Below are 19123 nucleotides of genomic sequence, written 5' to 3' on the forward strand. Positions count from 1 at the left end.
CTCATTCTGTCTGTACTTAGTTGGAACTGAGTGTAAATGTTCTGTCCTGGACAAAAGGGAAAATATTCATTCAGACAAACAGATAAATCATCCGGACACAAAACGAAATCCGCCGGCGTATGAGCTCGCTGATCGTGTTCTCGGATCTGCTCGAGATTGATCTGGCGCTGCGACGTAGGTAGCCTACCCTAGGTCGGTGTCTCAGCGTACAGCTTTTGACAGGCGTAGGCTACGGTTATCAGAGTTCCCCCTTGACCCCGTCAAGCTTTCCCCCCGTCGTCCTCGAGCAGGTCTCGCTTGTTTGCCGCTGCTGCAAAACATTGGTCGGCAGCGGGACTACGCCCGCCGTTCGTTCTCTACACTCCGACTCGTCAGGCAGGTCCTGATCCATGGTGACTTCCTGCGTCGCATGTCTGCTATTAGCTCGCTCGCAAAGCATTCGATTCGAGGCCCGGGGAATCCGTGGGTGGAACAATACTTGGCCCATCCTGATTAGTGAGTCCCATCACCACAATCCTGGGTGCGATCCTGTTTGACCATCTACGTGAAATCCAGTCGTGTGATCTCCGCGTTCTTCTTAGGCTGGGTGTTTTTTGAAAGTGCACGCCGTATCCTGCTTTCCACCTTTGTCTTTCAGTTTCTTCGGTGGTGCGGAGAACATCTTCGCCTATACAACTTGCGGAGAGGCTTCAGGCAAACGCCCCCGGACCTTGAAGCTTCTGCGCCCCAGAGATCACCAGTATACATGGATAGGAACAATGTACATGCCACTCTACGTCATCTCGACGAAGACGTATATGTCTTCATTCTAAATACTTGCTTCGCCTTCTCGAGCGTTGCCCAATTCGCCTCTTTGATCAAATTTGGACCTCACAATGGTGATGTTGGTTGCAGTAAGCCACAATTCCATTTACGTGATGCTATTGATCATACGGCGATGACGCAGCGTTCGTCATTGCATGGGGAAGTATGGCGTCCCAGACAGCGCGCCTCGTAGGCCTGCTCATGCTTGGTCTCGAATTGAAAAGGCTTCGTATCAAGCCTTGGGAAGTATACGCACTTTGGATTGGCCTCGTAGTCGCTCTCGGTGTGTTGTGCCCAGGAAATTTCCTGCTTCTGGCTCACGAGCTTGTTCGTTTCTAGGCATTGCATTTGCAATGAATGCAACGAGCACTGGGAATACAAGGTACGCACACTGCACAATACCAATGCCCCGCAGTTGAAGACGAGCGATTTTTCAGCATAGTGCCTGGGCTGAATTTCTCCATCTGTTATAGGCAGCTGTTGGTAAGCTCTGCTTCAAGCAACACAGTCAGGCTAACTATCAGAATCCAGCTATTTGCCAACATGCCTTGCATCTTCGCTTACAATGATATCCCTGGAGGTCTATGTCTGCATCCGGCTCATTTGTTTCAAATTCTCAGTTACACGGCCTCGTTACCTCTTGTGGGCCGTTATTACAGATATCGGTATTCTGCGGATCGCCAGTCTATTGGTACTTGACCTCCTCACAGTGGTACCCGCTACTGTATTCTCGAATCCCTTGGCGGAGTTCATCCCCTTCAGCGCTGGCGCTTTACTTGTCATAGGTTGAGTTCTTCCTCTCTGTGCTCACGTTGTGCTCATGGTATTGGCATTGATCTTAGTGCTATTCGGTCGTGCTGAGCGAACCCAAGATCTCAGCAAGACAGCATTTCTTCATACCGCCGCCTTTGAATCGCATTTACCTCAGTCTGCGCGCAAAGACTACGAGGGTTCAGACGAGGCCGGAAATCAAGATGGGCGAGGGCATACAATACTCCCAATCTCCGCAGCATCTAATGCTCCAGATGTTCCAAGTGGAATGGATGATATCTTGCACATTACAGGTGCTCCTCGTAAGATCTTGCCATCTCAAACCGAAGCTGCGGAGCAATTCGAAAAAGAGCTTGTGCCATCGGGACTCGTTATGCGACGTCCGCGAGAACGCCCTCGTGTGTTTGTGGTAATACATGAGGAATCTCCAGAAAATGCACCGCCTAACTCGTCACAAAATCGCGGGTCCATTCTTGGTTCAGACATTATCAGGCGAACCTCTCTTAGAGACATGAATACCACCCTGCTCTCCCCGGAGTCACTTGTACGGTCGTCGTATAAATCCCCTTCTACTGCCAATTCCCTCCTCAGTCCAGATATCGTTCCGTGGACCCCGCGTAAGAGACGCAGGGATTCGCTGTGGTCTCCTGATTCCGGACAGTCATCACACGGCCTTACCTCTCCGGATGATGCTGTAGAGCGTTCAGTTCTGCGCGACTCCACTGTGTCTCAGACTACATATTATCGCCGTTCCCGCGCTTCTCTTTCGAGTGACATGGACAACGCAGGATCGGATCGGCGTGGAAGCTACAGCACGATTTCGTCAACTCGTGTTGATCTAGTCCGAGGGCATTCTAGGCGAATACCACCCCGTTATTCCCTCGCTTCTCGCACAGCATCTGGAGAGGAACTTCCTACAGTGATGGAAGGACTGTCTCACGGAGATTCTTCCCGGCAAGCTTCTACTCGAAGAAGCAGAAGAAGGACATTCGGTCAGCCGTCGCCGAGGAAAAGCAGAGCCTCAGCCCACTCACCTATGCCTCAACTACCACCGCTGCCCCAGTTCCCGGTTTTGCAGGATCAATCTTTCGCTGTTCCACCACCTCTGGAGAATAACGTGACAGACATTGGCGATGAACTTTCACCACGCGAGCTCCCAACTGAGGTACGTATGATGATTCAGTCATGCCCTGGATTCACCTCATGACTCCTTCTTGGCTCGAATACAGACGAGGTTTGACAGGTCAACCTTCTTACAACCTCAAGGGATCGCCGCTGGACATTCCGCACTCTCTGTTGCGGCGGCCGATGTCCATGCATCTCAATGATCTCATTAGCGCCGCAAGGCGTGGGCAGCCTCGTACCACCTCGCTTCCTCTGAATCCAACTACATGTACAATCTCATATGTACTTACATGGCACTGAGGCCTGAGGCCTGAGGCCTGAGGGCCGTCGAGTAATGACATCAGAGGGTTCATATATACTTGGCTTGTTAAGTACCATGCTTCAAGGACCACAAATTTGTATCGATCCGCCGGCTATACTTTGTCTCCGCGTCAATTCTAATAGATTTGTTCGAGCTTGCACTGAAGTACTGAACTCTATACGACACTCCATGTCGAGTTGACTTCAGTGCGATATCGCCAGCACCGCCCAAGCACCGCCCGGTTTGCCACGCGTGTGCTCATATCTGCGGCCACAGTCCCTTGGGCATTTCAGCATCTAATCACCAACACGCGGAATATCTCTGCGCTGGCGCTTTACTGCTAGCCCTCCATCCGAAGAGAGCCACCTCATCAGCGACGTCTGGCACGCTATGGCCTCCAGCGAATTACTGAAGCAAATTCAGGCAGGGAAAAGGCTGAAGAAGATCGAAACGAATGACCGCAGTGCGCCTGCCGTTGAAGCACCAAAGGGAGGCATAGGAGGAGGGAGATCAGGAGGTGCTGGAGCACCAGCAATTCCGCTGGCGTCCTCGGCGTCGTCTGGACCTCCGCAACTAGGTGGCTTATTCGCCGGAGGCATCCCCAAGCTGAAGCCTGCTGGTCAGAACCATTTAGGTGTGTGGTGCCCCATCGGTATCGAGTTTTCGTAGCTTCATCGCGCTTTCAGGAAAACCTCCCGCGCTGGGTAAACCACCCTCAATACCGAAACGAAATGGTGTCTCTTCAGCACCCGCGGCACCTCCCCCTCCTCCGAATAGGCCTGTTTCTGGCCGACCGCGTGCCCCATCTCCTCCAGCTGCAGCGACTCCTCTGAGCCGTCCTGCACCAACACCCCCTTCCAGGACAGTGCCCGTCCCTGTTGCCAGCGCCCCTACACCGCCTCGCAGAGCACCTCCTCCCGTTGTGAGGAACAGTGCGTCGCCTGCCGTTCCTCCACCAATTCCCCGTCGTGGTACTTCTCCCCCGGCGGTAACGCGTGGCGTCGCACACAGTAAATCGTTCCATTCTCCCCCAGTTCTTCCGCATCGGAAACTACCACACCCTCCCGCCGCAGGAGGTAGAGCTCCTCCGCCACCTCCTCCGAGGCCGTCTAGTCTGCATCCACATAATGGGAGCGCACACGCGAAGCCTGCGCGCGCAGTTCCTCCTCCGCCTCCAACGAGGCGAGGTAGCAGCAATGGCTTAGCTCCTCCTCCACCTCCTATACGCCTTCGTGTTCATTCCAATGCAGAGGTACCTACCAAAACTCCTTCACCTCCAAACCCTCCTTCGCCCCCAGCGAGGCGAGGTAGTAGCAATGGCTTAGCCCCTCCTCCACCTCCTATACGCCTTCGTGTTCATTCCAATGCAGAGGTACCTACCAAAACTCCTTCACCTCCACCCCTTCCGCCTCCAGGGCCTCCTCCACGCAACACACAAGCTCCGCCAGCTCCAGGCCCTCCTCCATTACGGAGCACTCTTGCACCACCAATAGCGCCTCCGCCGCCTCCTGGACCCTCTCCAGTAAGCTCCCGAATGCACTCTGGTTCCAGCGTTCACCCGCATGGAGGTGTACCTATGTTCGGCGCTGCTGCTGGCAGTGTGCTCTCAGGCGTCCCCTCCAATGTCAATGGGACGATCTCCGTTCGCCGTAAGAGTGAGCTGAACATAAGACTGATTATGGGCGGTCCAACTAACTTTGTCTTTCACCAGTACCTACGCCTCCTCCAAACGCGGGCCCACACACTTTTCCTGTGACAAGTTTTCCGCCACCTCGACCGTTCAATCCTAGTGTGAAACGATACGGGGGAGGCCGGGAGAAAGGAAGTGACTTTGACCTTGGAACGTTGTAGATTTCATGCGTGAGGTTGTCGAAACCCAGATGATGGACACGTATACAGTAACTATCTCTTTGAATATATGATATGATATCATTTGCGCATGTGCTCGCGAGGCTCTACATCTACGTTCAGGATGAGGATGTGTCTCCCGAAGTTGAGCCTTTCGGCCTTCATCACCAGAAGTTCTGGATGATATAACAGGAGGCATATGAAAGTTAACCCCTTGATTTCGGACGAGCCGATGTAAAGGTTACCATTCCAGGCCTCCCGTCTGACACGTCAGCCTGTCCTCTCCTCTATTTAACCCCTTAGCGCTGCCGTCGTAACTTGCGCCACGCAGCCCACATCCACCAACACCCCGTATCTGTGATGCGGTACTCAAACATTCTCTTGTCCGCAACCGCGCTCATTCTATTGCCATGGGCTCTTGCTGAGGGTGCCTCAGACGTGATAGACCTCACCCCTGCTAATTTCGAGTCGGTGGTTAACCCCGAGCCTTTGGTGCTCGTGGAGTTCTTCGCCCCATGGTACTGATTACCAATGCATCCTCTCGAGCGAGGTGTCTGACGTTATGTATAGGTGCGGTCACTGCAAGGCTCTTGCTCCTCACTACGAGGAAGCTGCGACTGCCCTCAAAAGCAAGGGTATCAAGCTTGCCAAAGTTAACTGCGTGGACGAGGCAGACCTGTGCCAAGCGAATGGTATTCAAGGATATCCGTGAGTTCCCCATGATCCGCGAAGAAAATGAGCAGCTCAAACAGCATTTTAATCAGCACCCTGAGAGTGTATCGCAATGGCGAGTACAGTGATTACCCCGGGCCTCGGAAAGCTGACGGTATTATCAGCTACATGATCAAGTAAGTACCACTGGAACGTAACCGCCCCTTAATATCGACATGTGTTCTTCCAGGCAGTCGCTTCCTGCCGTCACGGATGTTACAAGCGAGAACTATGAGGAGTTCGTTCGTGCCGACAGAATCGTAGCGCTTGCCTTCCTCCCCTCGTCCACCGATGTCCCCGGTCCCGAATTCAGCGCGACCGCAAACAAGCTGCGAGATGATTACTTATTCGGTTTGACCATCGACAAAGCTGTCTTCGAAGCTGCTGGTGTACAAGCACCTACTGTCGTCCTTTACCGCGCATTTGACGAGCCCAAGGTTGAATACCCGTATCCCGTTGGGTCTGTCAAAGTCAAGGACTTTGAGCAGTGGATCAAGGATCTCTCGATTCCCATCATCGACGAAGTTGGCTCAGAGAACTTCCAGACGTACGCTCAAAGCGGCAAACCTCTCGCCTACTTGTTCGTAGATCCCAGCGACGCCAATCACGATGAGTACGTTGCTGCGTTGAAACCCATCGCTGCGAAGTACAATGGTGCCGTCAACTTCGTATGGATTGATGCTGTCAAGTACGGGGACCACGCCAAGGCGTTGAATTTGAACGAACCCAAGTGGCCGAGTTTCGTTATTCAGGACCTAAAGAAACAGCTGAAGTACCCGTACGACCAGAGCTTGGACTTCAATGCGGAGGCCATCGAGGAGATGGTGTCGCAATTTGTGGATGGAAAATTGGTGCCACAGCTCAAGAGCCAGCCTATCCCTGCTTCGCAGGATGAAAGCGTATTTACCCTTGTCAGCAAGCAGTTTGATGAGGTCGTCTACGATGACGACAAGGACGTGTTCGTCGAATTTTATGCTAGCTGGTGCGTACATTACTGGCCGGGACTATCATTTCTTCTCACCGTCTGTATCAGGTGCGGACACTGCAAGCGTCTGAAACCCACTTGGGATTCACTAGGCGATCGCTACGCCGATGTTAAGGACCGTATCACAATGTACGCCTTCTACATTCGCTCACCTGCGTAATCTCCACCTGACGATATTTATACCTAGTGCGAAGATGGAATCCACTGAAAATGATCTCCCGCCCTCCGTGCCTTTCCGAGTGACTGGTTTCCCCACTCTCAAGTTCAAGAAGGCTGGGTCCCGCGATTTCGTTGACTATGACGGCGATAGGTCCCTCGAGAGCCTCGTTGCGTTCGTAGAGGAGAACGCAGAGAACCCTCTTGATGCCAAAGTGCCGTTTAAAAATGTCACACCGCCGGAAGGGCAGGTGCCGTTGCAGCAGCAGCCAGATCATCATGACGAGCTATGAGATATCCGTATTACTTTCGTATCTTGTTACTAGTTTACTTTTTCTTGATAAACACTGGAATTCATGCTCTGCATCCCAGTTGCATTTAGATACGGGATAGTAAACCACTACGACCGGGTGTAGGAATCAATAGGGAGGACTTTTGCACGTACAGGCGAGTGGAGTAATGCGGCAGGATTCAGCCCAGCACTGCATACTGATACTTGACACAAACCATGCCTAAACGATTCCGCGAATTCATCTGGCCGTCACCTAAGGGATGATCCAAAGATAAAGATACAAGCAAGGACATGCAACACAGTAGACTGATGCCAGTTTGGGTGCCTTAGAGCTTCACCTCCTTGAGGCCATCCTTCCAGAAGGTGAAGTAAGCTGCACCTAACGTTAGAAGATGTTGTTACGAATGATGCAGGACATACGGGTAACACCGTCCTCCCTGTAGTTGAGGAGCGCAATCATACCATCCGGGTTCATCGATTCACCGGTGTACTGCATCCAGATAGTTGGTTCATCAATTGGACGCGGATACACTTGGTAAAACTCACGAATTCGTAGTCCTTGAAATTTGCAACGATCTTCTTCGCAAATGTCTGCGCATTCTTCTCGAAGGCCTCGACCCGTTCAGGTTTGGACTGCTGAAGGGCTGTCTTGACAGCTTTCATGTAACCCTAGTGAACGTCAGTGACGGCGGAACAGAGGGACTAAAATGATTTAAACCTTGAGGTAAGTAAGATAAGACTTTTTGTCGAATGAAGTGGATTGGAGACGGAAAGAATGAACGACATTGTTGATTTGAGTAGCCCCCTCTTCGAGAGCATCTTCGGCCTCCTCTGCGGAAGGGTTGGCACCTGCATGGCAATTGAGCATTTGTTGTCAAAGAGAAAATTCAAGAACACACCAATATCGATGTCAGCACCAGCCTTGACGGTAATCATCTGGCAATCTACTTCAAACACGACATCATCTATCTCCTTGCTGTAGTCACAGAATGTCAATCGCTGAAAGGCGAGACACGGCAGATACTGACATAGGGAAGGCATCGGAGAACATCTCATCGTCAGTAATAACGTCGGAGTACAGCAACATGGTGAAAACGTAGGAAAGACACTGTGAAAGCGAAGGAGAGACAGAGTAGTACTATGTGGTACAGCTTTAAAGCAAAACAGAACCAATCGATCTTGTTATCAGTACGGTCACGTGATTTTACCTGCCAAAACTGACTTCCTTTTACGGACGCGCGGCCGCGATCGGCGACGTCTTTAGTCTTGCTGCTTACTTGCAGCCTCCCAAATGCATTGACGCACTGCTTGCTCCGCTCTATACTTGACGACAAAATACACTTGAGCGGCGATGGATTATCAGCCTGTCGTGGTAGCCAAACATGTGCGTCCATATGCAACGAAGCACAACGCAGAATCGAGACACTGGCGACAATTCAAGCACCCAGTCTTCATCAAAGAATATGCACCAGTCACATCCGTACACTTCTCTCCTTCGAAGCCGCATAGATATGCCGTTACTGCCGCTACCCGAGTGCAAATATATGCACCAAGGACACAAAAAGTTACCAAAACGATCTCCAGGTTCAAGGACATTGCGCGAAGCGGCTGCATACGCGGAGATGGCAAGCTGGTAGTTGCAGGAGATGACACTGGTCTTATACAGGTGAGTTTCGTTACTGTTCCTGTCGCTCTTTTGACCGCATGTATGTGCGAAGACAGCAAAAAATCGCTTCGAAGCTAAACGTCACGACTCATAGGTTTTTGATATTAATTCTCGTGCAATCCTCCGGACTCTCGAATCCCACAAGCAACCAGTGCATATCACCAAATTCTCTCCTTTGGATCACACTCGTATTATCTCATGTTCAGACGACACTACCGTCAAGCTCTGGGATGTCCCTTCTCAATCATGCATCTCCACCTTCACCGACCACTCGGACTACGTTCGGTCTGGTCAATTCTCCTCATCTGACCCGCACCTCGTAATCACCGGCTCATACGATGCGACTGTGCGTTTGTTTGACTCGAGAACGGGCGAATGCGAGATGGTCATGGGCGGTGCTTCAGGCGAAGGAGGCGGCAGAAACACGGCTGCTGTTGAGCAAGTGTTGCTGTTCCCTTCTGGTACTGTTGCACTATCGTCTGCGGGACCGATTCTACGCGTCTGGGATCTTGTAGCGGGTGGTCGATGTACACGCGCCTTGTCAAATCATCAGAAGACTGTCACCGCTATGTCGTTCAACTCCAATGCTAGTCGACTACTCACAGGAGGTCTGGATCAAATGGTGAAAGTCTACGATGTTAGCACGTACAAGGTTGTGCACACCATGCGATATCCCGCTCCAATTCTCTGTCTTGCTATCTCGGTATGTCAAAATCTCATTTGGATATCGTATGCGATTCTACCATTACGGGATATATTGCACAGCCCGACGAAACTCACATTGCGGCAGGCATGTCTGATGGCACGCTCTCCGTTCGCCGCAGTCAACTCAAAGCGTCCGACGTCGCTAGCAATGACGCAGCATTTTCTATGGTTCTCCGCTCGAGCGCAGTTGATTCCCTTCTAGGGGCTTCCTTCCAATCTATGGGTCAGAGCCATTTACGAGAGAAGAAATCCAAGCCTGTAGGAGATGTCGACGAATTTCGAGTTGAGAGTAGGAGAAGGAGGAGACTAAGGGAGTATGACAAGATGCTCAAAGGTTTCAAGTATTCGGCTGCGCTTGATTCGGTACTGCGGAAGGTTGGTGCCACGCTGTCTCGTAAACCTTCTCTTCGACATCTTATTTCTGCGTTCCAGCAAGTACCTCCGACTACAACGTTCTCCTTGATTCAGGAGCTCATTCACAGAGACGGCCTTCGGACGGCGCTGGCAGGCCGTGATGATGTTCTTCTTGAGCCTGTACTCCATCTCCTTCTAAAACATGTCACAGACCCTCGTTTCGGCGAGATGGTATGTGATATCACGCGAGTGGTCATTGGTCTGTTTCACCCTGTTACTGGCCGTTCACACATGATCTGATTGCCACCATCACAGATATGTATAACCCCATTCTTGGCCAATCGCCCTTCATCGACACACTTTTTGTACGACTACGGAAAAAGGTCCAAGCAGAGTTACACTTTCAGCAGGAGCTGGTGAAAACGAAGGGCTCGTTAGACATGCTTCTTGCGTCCTCCGCCCTATCTGCATGACATAGCATGCAAGTGTATAGATGTATATGTATACAACTGCTGCAATATGGTCTTCGCAAGGGAGTGGAACCTGGAGGTACCTGTCAGAAAATCTCTTTAAAAGGTTAACATGCATCCAGGAAGGCTATGAGATTGCGCAGAATCTCCCGTCGCGACATGCCGTCGTCCTGCATTTCGTCCTCGTTGACGTTGTCATGGTATATATGTAACGTCTTCACGATGTCTTTGAGCGACTTGTCTCGACGACTGAGCATTTGTTGTATATGCGCCCGGATCTGTCGGTCGAATTAGAAAATGCGCGGGAGCACATTGTGTAAGGCAAGGGCGCACCCCGTCGTCCTCCATCGCTATCCATGCGAGTATGTAGTCCGTAGTTTGCATTGTGAACAAACCCCCATTAAGACGTTGTAGGTACCACATGTCTTCCTCGTCTGTGCCGACTTCTTCGCCTTCGGCAACCATACCCTGAGGGCGAACACATTTTAGCATGCGTCAAATGCTACCTGAAGAGCGATCTCGAACCTTCCTTTCATTCTCGATCTGTTTCTCGACCGTTTTCAATCGTGTTTGTGCGGCATCCCTGACCTCAAGCAGCTTCTCCACTTTCTCATAGCCGTTCTCCACGAATTTCGCCAAGAGACGAATTCGAACCGGGGAGTCGGAAGGGAGGTTGGTGAACAGTGAGGAGATGATACCAAGGGAGTGGGAAGTGTCTTCTGAAGCTGGTGCTACTGCATGGCCCTTATGTTTCTTTGGAGGCTGCATGAATGTGTTTCAGCATCCTCGTCTATCAGAGATTGACGGAATATACCACCTTGCCCATGAATGTGGAGAACAGTGTCTTCAATCCCAGTGCCTCCACGAAAGTCTCGCATGAGGCTGTGCCCGATGGGCCAGACATGGCATAATCCAAAACTTTGATAGATCGTGACCGCGACTGCATCTTATCCCTGCAAAGGTAATGAGACCGCAGCGTACAGGGGTGATAGTAATGAGGCAGACTTCATCATTAGTACCATTAGGTCGACTCCCTCACAATCAAGGAATTGCTTCTTGATTTCGGGCTCACCCAGCGCGGAACAGAGCGAATCGAAGACATTTTCCATGAACTCTGTCTCCTCTGCATCTGCTGGATTTTTCCTCCTGTATTGCTGTATAGGAATCAATTCTTAACCGAGATATCACCAGGAGTTTGTGAACGAAACTTACTGACAGAACTTTCAGAATGATCTCCACGCCATTTTGAGAACCCAAGTCCAAACGATTAGATCGGCGATTTTGTAGGAGAATGGACAGTAGTTCAGCGGCATAACCGCGGTTCTCATCATAGGTCTTAAACTCAATCCGATTCAATAGCCATTGAAGAATCGTGGTCTTGGATACCAGCCGAGAGGATAGTTCGGCATTATAACCGAGAATATTCTCGAAGATACCTGTGAACTTTGTCAATACGAACCATTCCTACAAACTTCTGGCCTCACACCTAATACGTGGAAAACGCCCTGCCTATCAGACTCCTCATCCTCGTTCAAACGACGCAAGTTGTCGGCAAGTAGCTCGAAAATGGAATTCTCCAGCTAGGAGTGGGAGAACACAATTGGAACGATCTAAGAATTGTGAATGAGTGAAACAGACCTACCAGGCTCTCCACGAGAACCTTCAGTGCCTCGTCTCTTGATCCTTCACTCTCCTCATCCTCCTCTGCCTCGTTCCCTACATCCTCGTCTGTCAACTCATGGATTACTTCTACAACGTCAATGACGATGTCCGCATTTTCGTGGCTGAGTAGGCCTATTAGTAATGCCAGAGAGCCTGTTTTCACAAGTTCTGAATAAGATATGATAGGATTCTGTGCAAGGGGCAACAAAGCTTTAATGGCAGCATCCAGGTCGGCTTCGGAGTCAATAAATCTGCGGAATGATTCTAAGACAAAAGGTGACCGCAGCGGCACGAGAAACCGTACTTTGTTGGGTCATCCGGATATTTTGATCTTTGGTCTTGGTTTTTGCTTACAGCGCGCTCAAATCGCAGTAGCAGTCTGCGCACACCAGGAACGGTCATTTCATCGAGCTGAGCGGACATCCATTACCATGCGATGCACATTGAGCACTTGTACTGGCCACTCACATCTTGTCGTACGTCCTCGCCGCCAGCCTTGTCGAATATGTTCAATATATCCTTCTGCTCTTTCGTCAAGCCGCCTCCATAGAACCTACCCTCCTCATCTTCCTCTGCAAAATAGTCAGCATCTCCTCCAGGGGCGAACTCGCCTCCCAATTTGTCCTCCTCATCTTCCTCGTCTCGAACGCTAGCTGCACGCGATCCATCTTTCCCGCGAGAAGTGTCGTGAGGGGTGGTGGATGTGGCAGCGCTTGAGGAATCGGTATCCATCCGCATCCGTTTCAGCATTTCTGGCGTTGGGTTGTCCGGCATCCTTCGTTTGTTGCTGCCGGCAGGCAACTTGGGAACCTAACGAATGCGCACTATACATGAACAGGCCAAGGACGGAACAATGTTGTTACACCACACCTTGAATATTTTGTCGATATCCATTGCTGAGAGTAGGGGTGACCGATCGGATGCTGGATGAAGACTACAGGCGGTTATTCGACAGAATATACTGTGCAGGTTGGAAGCAAGCAATTTGCCAGTGCAAGGCAGACACAGATTCACGATCACGCACCGGTCACGTCTACAGCAGTCACGGTGACGTAACCTAGCCATAGCCATCGCTTGGATCTCAAGAACCGTTGAGAAAGTCCGAGAGCCCTATAGCTAGCTTCCTTGATCACGCACTCTGTCCCAACATTCCATGCAAAAGGAAGTGATTAATATCTTGCGTACCAGCGCCCCTCTTGCAGGCTCTTCGGCATCAGTAGGCGCATCCGCACTGAAGGACATTCTGCGACAGAGACTTGTCCAGTATTACCAGGCTCTCGACAAGGATATCGATCTTTCCGATGGACCACTTGAAGACTTGCAGCTAGAGACAGCCACAGAAGCGCTTTGCGTCATAGAACGGCTTCAAGCCATCTTAATTGCATCAAACTCACCAGAATTTGCATCTATACCGGCGAAGAGCGGTTCTAAACCCTCGGAGGGAACGCTTCACGAAGGTGTGGCAATCGGGACACGAGATTTGGCCCAGATCCGTACGCTCATCTCCATAATCTTCAAATGGGCCCTGGAACCATTACTTGGTCGTGTTATCGCTGCCACACCGACGAAACCTTCCCCGAAGCATCATGGCGGCGCACAGATTATTGACCTTACTGATGTGCCGGCAGACTATGAGACACTGTCATCCGCAGTTACTCGACTTATGCATCTCTTACTGCCTGGTGGACTGCAGGGGCCGCTTGCGGAGACAATAATATCGTTGACCCTGCTCAACAGGCACCTGACTGATATTTTGACCCCATGTATCGTTCTTGGCTGGATGCCCAAGCGTCAGGCTACGGATTCTGTTCGTCCGGTGGATGATCTCCGCCCACTAGTTATACACCTACTGTCCATGTTAGTCTCTCTCACCAGGTCAGTGATTCCATCTCCTCTGATGCGTATTGTACAGTCTCCCCGCGTCTCAGACCATCGCCGCTCTCGGTGGTATACTGTCACACCCACCGTCTGCTTTGTCCTATGTTCGTAAATCATGTGGCTTCTTGCTAAGCCGGCAGTTGCTTCGTCCGGAAGGAGTACCTGGTCTGCTTGCCGTTGTATTTGGCGAGGAAGATGTTTCGGGTGATGATGCGCCATTAGAGAAGCTTGAGCACGTCGGGCGCTTACTGTGTACTGTACCCACCGGCACCAAGCCAAATGTGAGTGTTATCGCTACATCCTACAACCAAAAGTCTGATTACCATTTGTTCTCAAAAGGAATACTACGAGAACGTTATTACTCGATTAATCACAATATTGTCTACGAACCCCGAAACGATCCCGCCCGCCCATCGACGTGCCGCGGCTTTCTCACTTTCTCGCATGCTATTGTCTGGCCACCGTCCAACGCCTGGAGTAGCTTCAGGCATTCTGCTTACGAAATTGCACCTTCCATTCCTGGTTCCTTCGCCGCGCATTCCAGTGCAGGGTGAAGACGAAGCTCCAACAGCAACTCTGAAGCAACGCGACCTATCGCCATCTATTTCTCTGTCAATTCTACAAACGCTGTTGACAAATGCCGACCCCTCACCCACATTTATCTCAAGCTTACTTACCCCGATCATCCCGACTTTATATGCGATCCTGTTTCGTCTTGACCAAACGAAAACATCAGATCCAGCGACGAAGGACTCCTTGAAGAGCCTGCTCATGACCTGGGGAAGGGTTGTCTGCGCGTCAGAAGGCTTGCAGACTTTATGGTCCATTATCAACGGTGAAGGCGGTGAATGGCAAGTCGACATGACAGGAACTCTGACGAGAGTGGAAGAGTGAGGGGATCCTCCTCAGTGGCACATCTCGTACTCATACTGATCTTCCTTCACTCAGATTAACCCGAGCTCCTTCGCTATCTCTTTTCACACCGGAGAGTCTCAAGCAGGCTGAAGATTCCGGGGAATTCAGCGTAGACTCGAATCCGCTGGACCTCCGGCCAGACCCCGCGCATTTCGTGAAATTTCTCAATTCTCTTGACCGATCAGAGATCTCGTCTGAGCTCTTCATGCGAATGTTTGAGGCGTACAGGGAAGTAAAATCGGAAGCAGATGCCGATCCATTACGGTCAGCTCCGTTCATTCACATGTGGTCACGTTGGCTCATCATATGCACGTAGGACCCTAATGTATCTGCAGCTCATTCTGCAGATGCAGTCACAATTGACGGCCGATGGCACGTCCTCCAACATTCTCAAAAAGCCTGATTACATTCTTTCATTTGTCAAACACGCGCTCGAGTCAGCCAACAAACTTACCGTTTCCAGCGGCAAGCGTAGTAAGCCCAGCTCAGCTGGTTTGCGGATGGAAGACTTGCGCATTGTCGAGGAGGAAGACGAGGAGCTCGAAGATGAAGACAGTGATGACGAAGCACAGCGAAGGTCCGGGGATCAGGAAATGCTTGTTACTGCTGTCGATCTTCTTCTGTCTGTTCTGGAAGGTGTGTTGATCAATTGAACGGGCAAGGCCTAGGATCTATCTTACACCTTCCCATAGCCAACCCGGATTTATCGGCCAGAACGGCACCTATTCTCAACGACATATTCTCTCTTCTAGAGCCCTTGTCGAAGGATTCATCAGAGACGCTGAGACCTCTTGTCCGGGAGGCTCGGATGGTCATGACGGCGCGCTTGGCGTCTACGTCGGCATCGTTCCCGGAGATGAAGACTTCGGCCACTCACGAGGATAGCCCACAACAGATTTATCAAAAAGCGCTCAAACTTCTGCAGGATCCCCTCCTCCCTGTGCGGGCGCACGGTTTGCTTCTGCTTCGTCAGCTTGTTTCCACCCGGAGAACAAAGTCAGGCTTGGAGGAGCCGTCGATCGATCGCGCGTTAGTGCCTGCAATTCTCTCCATATTCCTACAGTCTATTCAGGATGACGACTCTTACATGTACTTGAACGCGGTGCAAGGTCTGGCCGCGATGGTCGATGGATTCGGCAAAGAAGTGCTGAAAGGTCTGGTTGACATCTATTCGCAGGGTTTGGACGGCCTGGGAGGAAGTGGTATGACGCAGCAAGACGTTGATGCGAGAACCCGCGTAGGGGAGGCGTTGGGCCAGGTCATCCGGAGATGTGGTGACGTCCTTCCCGCTTACGGTAAGTTTCGCGGTGTGCCTGGTGGTTTGATAAGTGCTCATAAATGGCAGGGGATCTGCTCGTTCCGCCCTTGTTTGCGGTCATGAGCGCATCGCATTTTCCGACAACCATGCGGACTTCTGCACTTTCTCTCTTGGCCCAATGCGCGAAAACTGACTCCTTGGTTTTGTTGCCCTACTCTGCGGACCTCTCGACTGCCATGATTGATCTTCTGCAATTGGAGTCGGTACGTGCTCCGCCCAGAAAAGACCCCGCTTCCCCGGATGGGGGATTGGCTGAAGATAAGGAAACTTGTGCTCTCGGGACGATGGATTCCCAGCCAACATCAACGAATTCGAAATTTCCGCCACTGAGACGTGTTGCGCTGCACTTCCTGTTGCTGCTCGTCCAGGCGTGTACGATGCGGCTGTATGATTCACCGGGTACGGAACACGTCGGTTTTCCGGTGAGTTTGATGAGACGGGGAAAGAGCACTTTGGGGTACATTGCAGCGACGGACGAAGATGGGGTGGTCCGTGTGATGGCTCGGGAAACGCTGGAAGGGTTAGAGCAGCTTGAAGGAGCGATGGTGGGCTTGTAATCTCTTGTGACCTTGTGATATCTGCAATCAGCGGTTGATTCAAGCCACGTAATTGGCGTAGTCAGCTAATCATCCGTTTCACCGTTTCAAGAGAAGCGGATGTGTTATCTTATCGTGCCCCGATCATGCGTAAGACGGTCCGTTCCTGATCGCAAGTTTATCAGTGAAAGAAAAAACTTCGGGCGAGGCGACCATGGCAGATGTGACGGCGCTATATAATTCTGGTCCACATGCAAAGATAAGCTGCCCGCCACCGCGTTGCGCCGTTCCCGTGTATCCTGCCACCGTCTCCTGCGGTCCTCTTCCCCATGCCCGACTCACATTCTTTGGACGAGAAGCACTCTGTGAGTTCGGTATCTGCCAAACTTGAAGAAGCTGGCGTGCACGAGTGAGTGATCCTCTATCTCATTAGTCATTTTTATCTTTAACTTATTTTTTTGCATGTAGGAGCATTCATCCCGCTCCAGTTTCTGAACTTTCCGACAATGTCCCCCGGAACCGTTTCAGAGCACTGTGGAGAATTGTCGAGAAGCTCGACAAGTATGGTGTCGAGACTCAGGGTATCGAGCGCATACCTCCGGACCAACGAGACCAGACATGTAAGTCACACGACTGTCTGCTGCCTCAAATATTTTCAGCTCAATGGCGGATATGCAGCCGTGTTAGCACCCTTCTGGATGTGGCTCGCAGCAAACATGACCGTATGTTCTTCTCAAAATCTTCCTAGGTAGGCCTTGACCCCGGAAAAAAATACCAGACCTCAACCTTCTCTCTGGGTACCCTCGGAGCTTCACTGTTCTACTTGGGACTTCGTGATGCAGTGTTGACGATCCTTTTTTTCAACCTTCTTACGACCCTCCCCGTCGCCTACTTCTCGACTTGGGGCCCGAAGCTCGGCCTCCGTCAGCTAACATTGTCGCGATATTCTTTCGGTTTCTTCACTGTGGGTCAGACTCTCAAACGTGATTGGATTGACAACCATTGACGCATCAGGTTTGCAGGCCCTGATACCGATTGTCCTGAATTGTATCGCTTGTGTGGGCTGGTCCGTAGTAAACTCCATTGTTGGCGCTCAGACTCTGCGGGCGGTCAGCACTCACCATCAAATCCCCACGGCTGCAGCAATTATCGTCATTGCAATTGGCACCATCATTGTCAGTTTCATGGGCTATCGCGTCGTCCACCTTTATGAGATGTACTCATGGGTACCGGTACGTTACTGGGATCAAAGTGTCCTGCGGTGCAGCTGCTCATCATATCCCGGTTTTCTGCATTTGATAGGTCGCTATAATTTTCATTATCTATCTAGGTCAAATTCATCGGTTCACAGATAGTGGCACTTGGGGTGGCACTGGAGCGGTGGAGGCCTCTAATATTCTATCTTTCGGTGCAGCTATAGGTAAGTATTTTAATTCGACGAACTTGCCTTCGCTTTCCCGCTGATGTATCTGTATATGTTAGCTGGATTTGCCCTTGGATGGACGTCTCTTGCTGCAGATTACACTGTCCGAATGCCCGAGAATATATCGACTGTGAAGGTGTTCTTCTGGACCTACCTTGGCCTCAACATCCCATTGATTCTGATCGAGTCCCTTGGCGCCGCTGCGATGACGACCTTCGTGAATAAATCGACTTGGGAAGATGCATACAACACAAACTCGGTGGGCGGTCTACTCGGCGCTGGTCTGGCCGGTCCTATGGGCGGTTTCGGCAGATTCCTGCTCGTCATCCTGTCCCTCTCCATCATCGCGAACAATATTCCTAACATCTATTCTCTGGCGCTGACCTTCCAGAACATCCACCCATTCTGCCAGGCCATACCCCGCGTGTTCATCGTCATCCTCGGAAGCGTGGTGTATATCGTCCTCGCCATCGTCGGTGCCTCGCACTTCGAACAGGCGCTCGACACGCTGCTCACGATCCTCTCATATTGGCTCGCCATCTTCAGCACGATCTTGATCGAAGAGCATCTGATCTTCCGTAAAGGCCGCTGGTCAAATTACGAGCCTGACGACTACAATAACTGGCGCAAGCTCCCCCTTGGTGTAGCGTCATTCATCGCACTGGGTTGTGGTGTTGCCGGAGCCGTCCTGGGTATGGCCCAGACGTGGTATGTCGGAGTCATCAGCAGAAAGATCGGCGACCCCCAATATGGTGTGTTCATCTGCATCTGCGATGTTATGTCTCCGAGCTCATAGCTTGACGTTCTCTTCTAAAGGTGGCGACATTGGCTTCGAACTAAGTTTCGCGTTCACTGCCATTGTATTTCCCCCATTGCGGTACTTTGAGAGAAAGTATTGGGGATATTGAGATTCGAGAGCGAAGGGTGTAGTGATGTTGCCTTGTACCGTAGACTCTAACGACTGGAGACCTAAAATTTGTTGGCTCTTTTGCATTACCGGTTTATTGAACGGCAAGCACGGGCCCTTAGGTAATGTGATGATCAGTTGGTACCTTCGTAGGCTGGAAACCCAAGAAATGATACTTACACCGAGGGTCGTCAACAGGCTTTAGTCGATAGGAATAAATAGTCGATCTTCTTTACCAGTCACTGCAAATTGACGTCCTGCTCTCTTTAAATCACAATCAGTCGGTCCTAGGCTAT

The 19123-nt window shown here is 51.1% G+C and overlaps 8 protein-coding genes across 8 annotated transcripts; 6 read left to right on the forward strand and 2 right to left on the reverse strand.

Moving 5' to 3' along the window:
• Window positions 1-119: 119 nt before the first annotated feature.
• Window positions 120-2903, forward strand: SCP_0206730 (hypothetical protein; the record flags this gene model as incomplete). Its single annotated transcript, XM_027754585.1, has 9 exons — window positions 120-178; window positions 229-495; window positions 556-893; window positions 947-1087; window positions 1144-1186; window positions 1242-1283; window positions 1336-1589; window positions 1647-2740; window positions 2805-2903. The coding sequence occupies 9 exons, from the start codon at window positions 120-122 to the stop codon at window positions 2901-2903; spliced, it is 2337 nt and encodes a 778-aa protein (XP_027610386.1).
• Window positions 2904-3391: 488 nt separating this feature from the next.
• SCP_0206740 (hypothetical protein) lies at window positions 3392-4852 on the forward strand (the record flags this gene model as incomplete). Its single annotated transcript, XM_027754586.1, has 3 exons — window positions 3392-3635; window positions 3688-4656; window positions 4713-4852. The coding sequence occupies 3 exons, from the start codon at window positions 3392-3394 to the stop codon at window positions 4850-4852; spliced, it is 1353 nt and encodes a 450-aa protein (XP_027610387.1).
• A 357-nt stretch (window positions 4853-5209) lies between these two features.
• Window positions 5210-6994, forward strand: SCP_0206750 (Protein disulfide-isomerase; the record flags this gene model as incomplete). The annotated part of the gene is made up of 6 exons (XM_027754587.1): window positions 5210-5367; window positions 5420-5557; window positions 5614-5697; window positions 5751-6542; window positions 6594-6674; window positions 6733-6994. 6 exons carry the CDS (start codon window positions 5210-5212, stop codon window positions 6992-6994), a joined length of 1515 nt encoding a protein of 504 aa, XP_027610388.1.
• A 325-nt stretch (window positions 6995-7319) lies between these two features.
• SCP_0206760 (Translationally-controlled tumor protein) lies at window positions 7320-8080 on the reverse strand (the record flags this gene model as incomplete). The annotated part of the gene is made up of 6 exons (XM_027754588.1): window positions 7320-7366; window positions 7414-7483; window positions 7540-7662; window positions 7712-7842; window positions 7893-7969; window positions 8022-8080. The coding sequence occupies 6 exons, from the start codon at window positions 8078-8080 to the stop codon at window positions 7320-7322; spliced, it is 507 nt and encodes a 168-aa protein (XP_027610389.1).
• Window positions 8081-8344: 264 nt separating this feature from the next.
• Window positions 8345-10191, forward strand: SCP_0206770 (U3 small nucleolar RNA-associated protein; the record flags this gene model as incomplete). The annotated part of the gene is made up of 5 exons (XM_027754589.1): window positions 8345-8659; window positions 8754-9362; window positions 9425-9739; window positions 9797-9977; window positions 10034-10191. The coding sequence occupies 5 exons, from the start codon at window positions 8345-8347 to the stop codon at window positions 10189-10191; spliced, it is 1578 nt and encodes a 525-aa protein (XP_027610390.1).
• Window positions 10192-10295: 104 nt separating this feature from the next.
• SCP_0206780 (Beta-catenin-like protein 1 homolog) lies at window positions 10296-12744 on the reverse strand (the record flags this gene model as incomplete). Its single annotated transcript, XM_027754590.1, has 11 exons — window positions 10296-10466; window positions 10522-10656; window positions 10714-10950; window positions 11006-11141; window positions 11194-11342; window positions 11401-11624; window positions 11675-11768; window positions 11831-12101; window positions 12155-12261; window positions 12319-12660; window positions 12721-12744. 11 exons carry the CDS (start codon window positions 12742-12744, stop codon window positions 10296-10298), a joined length of 1890 nt encoding a protein of 629 aa, XP_027610391.1.
• Window positions 12745-13513: 769 nt separating this feature from the next.
• SCP_0206790 (hypothetical protein) lies at window positions 13514-16518 on the forward strand (the record flags this gene model as incomplete). Its single annotated transcript, XM_027754591.1, has 7 exons — window positions 13514-13707; window positions 13763-14009; window positions 14068-14618; window positions 14677-14907; window positions 14960-15279; window positions 15336-15938; window positions 15989-16518. The coding sequence occupies 7 exons, from the start codon at window positions 13514-13516 to the stop codon at window positions 16516-16518; spliced, it is 2676 nt and encodes an 891-aa protein (XP_027610392.1).
• A 308-nt stretch (window positions 16519-16826) lies between these two features.
• Window positions 16827-18828, forward strand: SCP_0206800 (Purine-cytosine permease fcyB; the record flags this gene model as incomplete). Its single annotated transcript, XM_027754592.1, has 8 exons — window positions 16827-16906; window positions 16966-17117; window positions 17176-17219; window positions 17276-17461; window positions 17520-17729; window positions 17800-17917; window positions 17980-18672; window positions 18737-18828. 8 exons carry the CDS (start codon window positions 16827-16829, stop codon window positions 18826-18828), a joined length of 1575 nt encoding a protein of 524 aa, XP_027610393.1.
• Window positions 18829-19123: the final 295 nt, after the last annotated feature.

The sequence above is a fragment of the Sparassis crispa genome (genome assembly GCF_003851025.1).
Source record: "Sparassis crispa DNA, contig_000001F, whole genome shotgun sequence".
Classification (NCBI taxonomy): Eukaryota; Fungi; Basidiomycota; class Agaricomycetes; order Polyporales; family Sparassidaceae; genus Sparassis; species Sparassis crispa.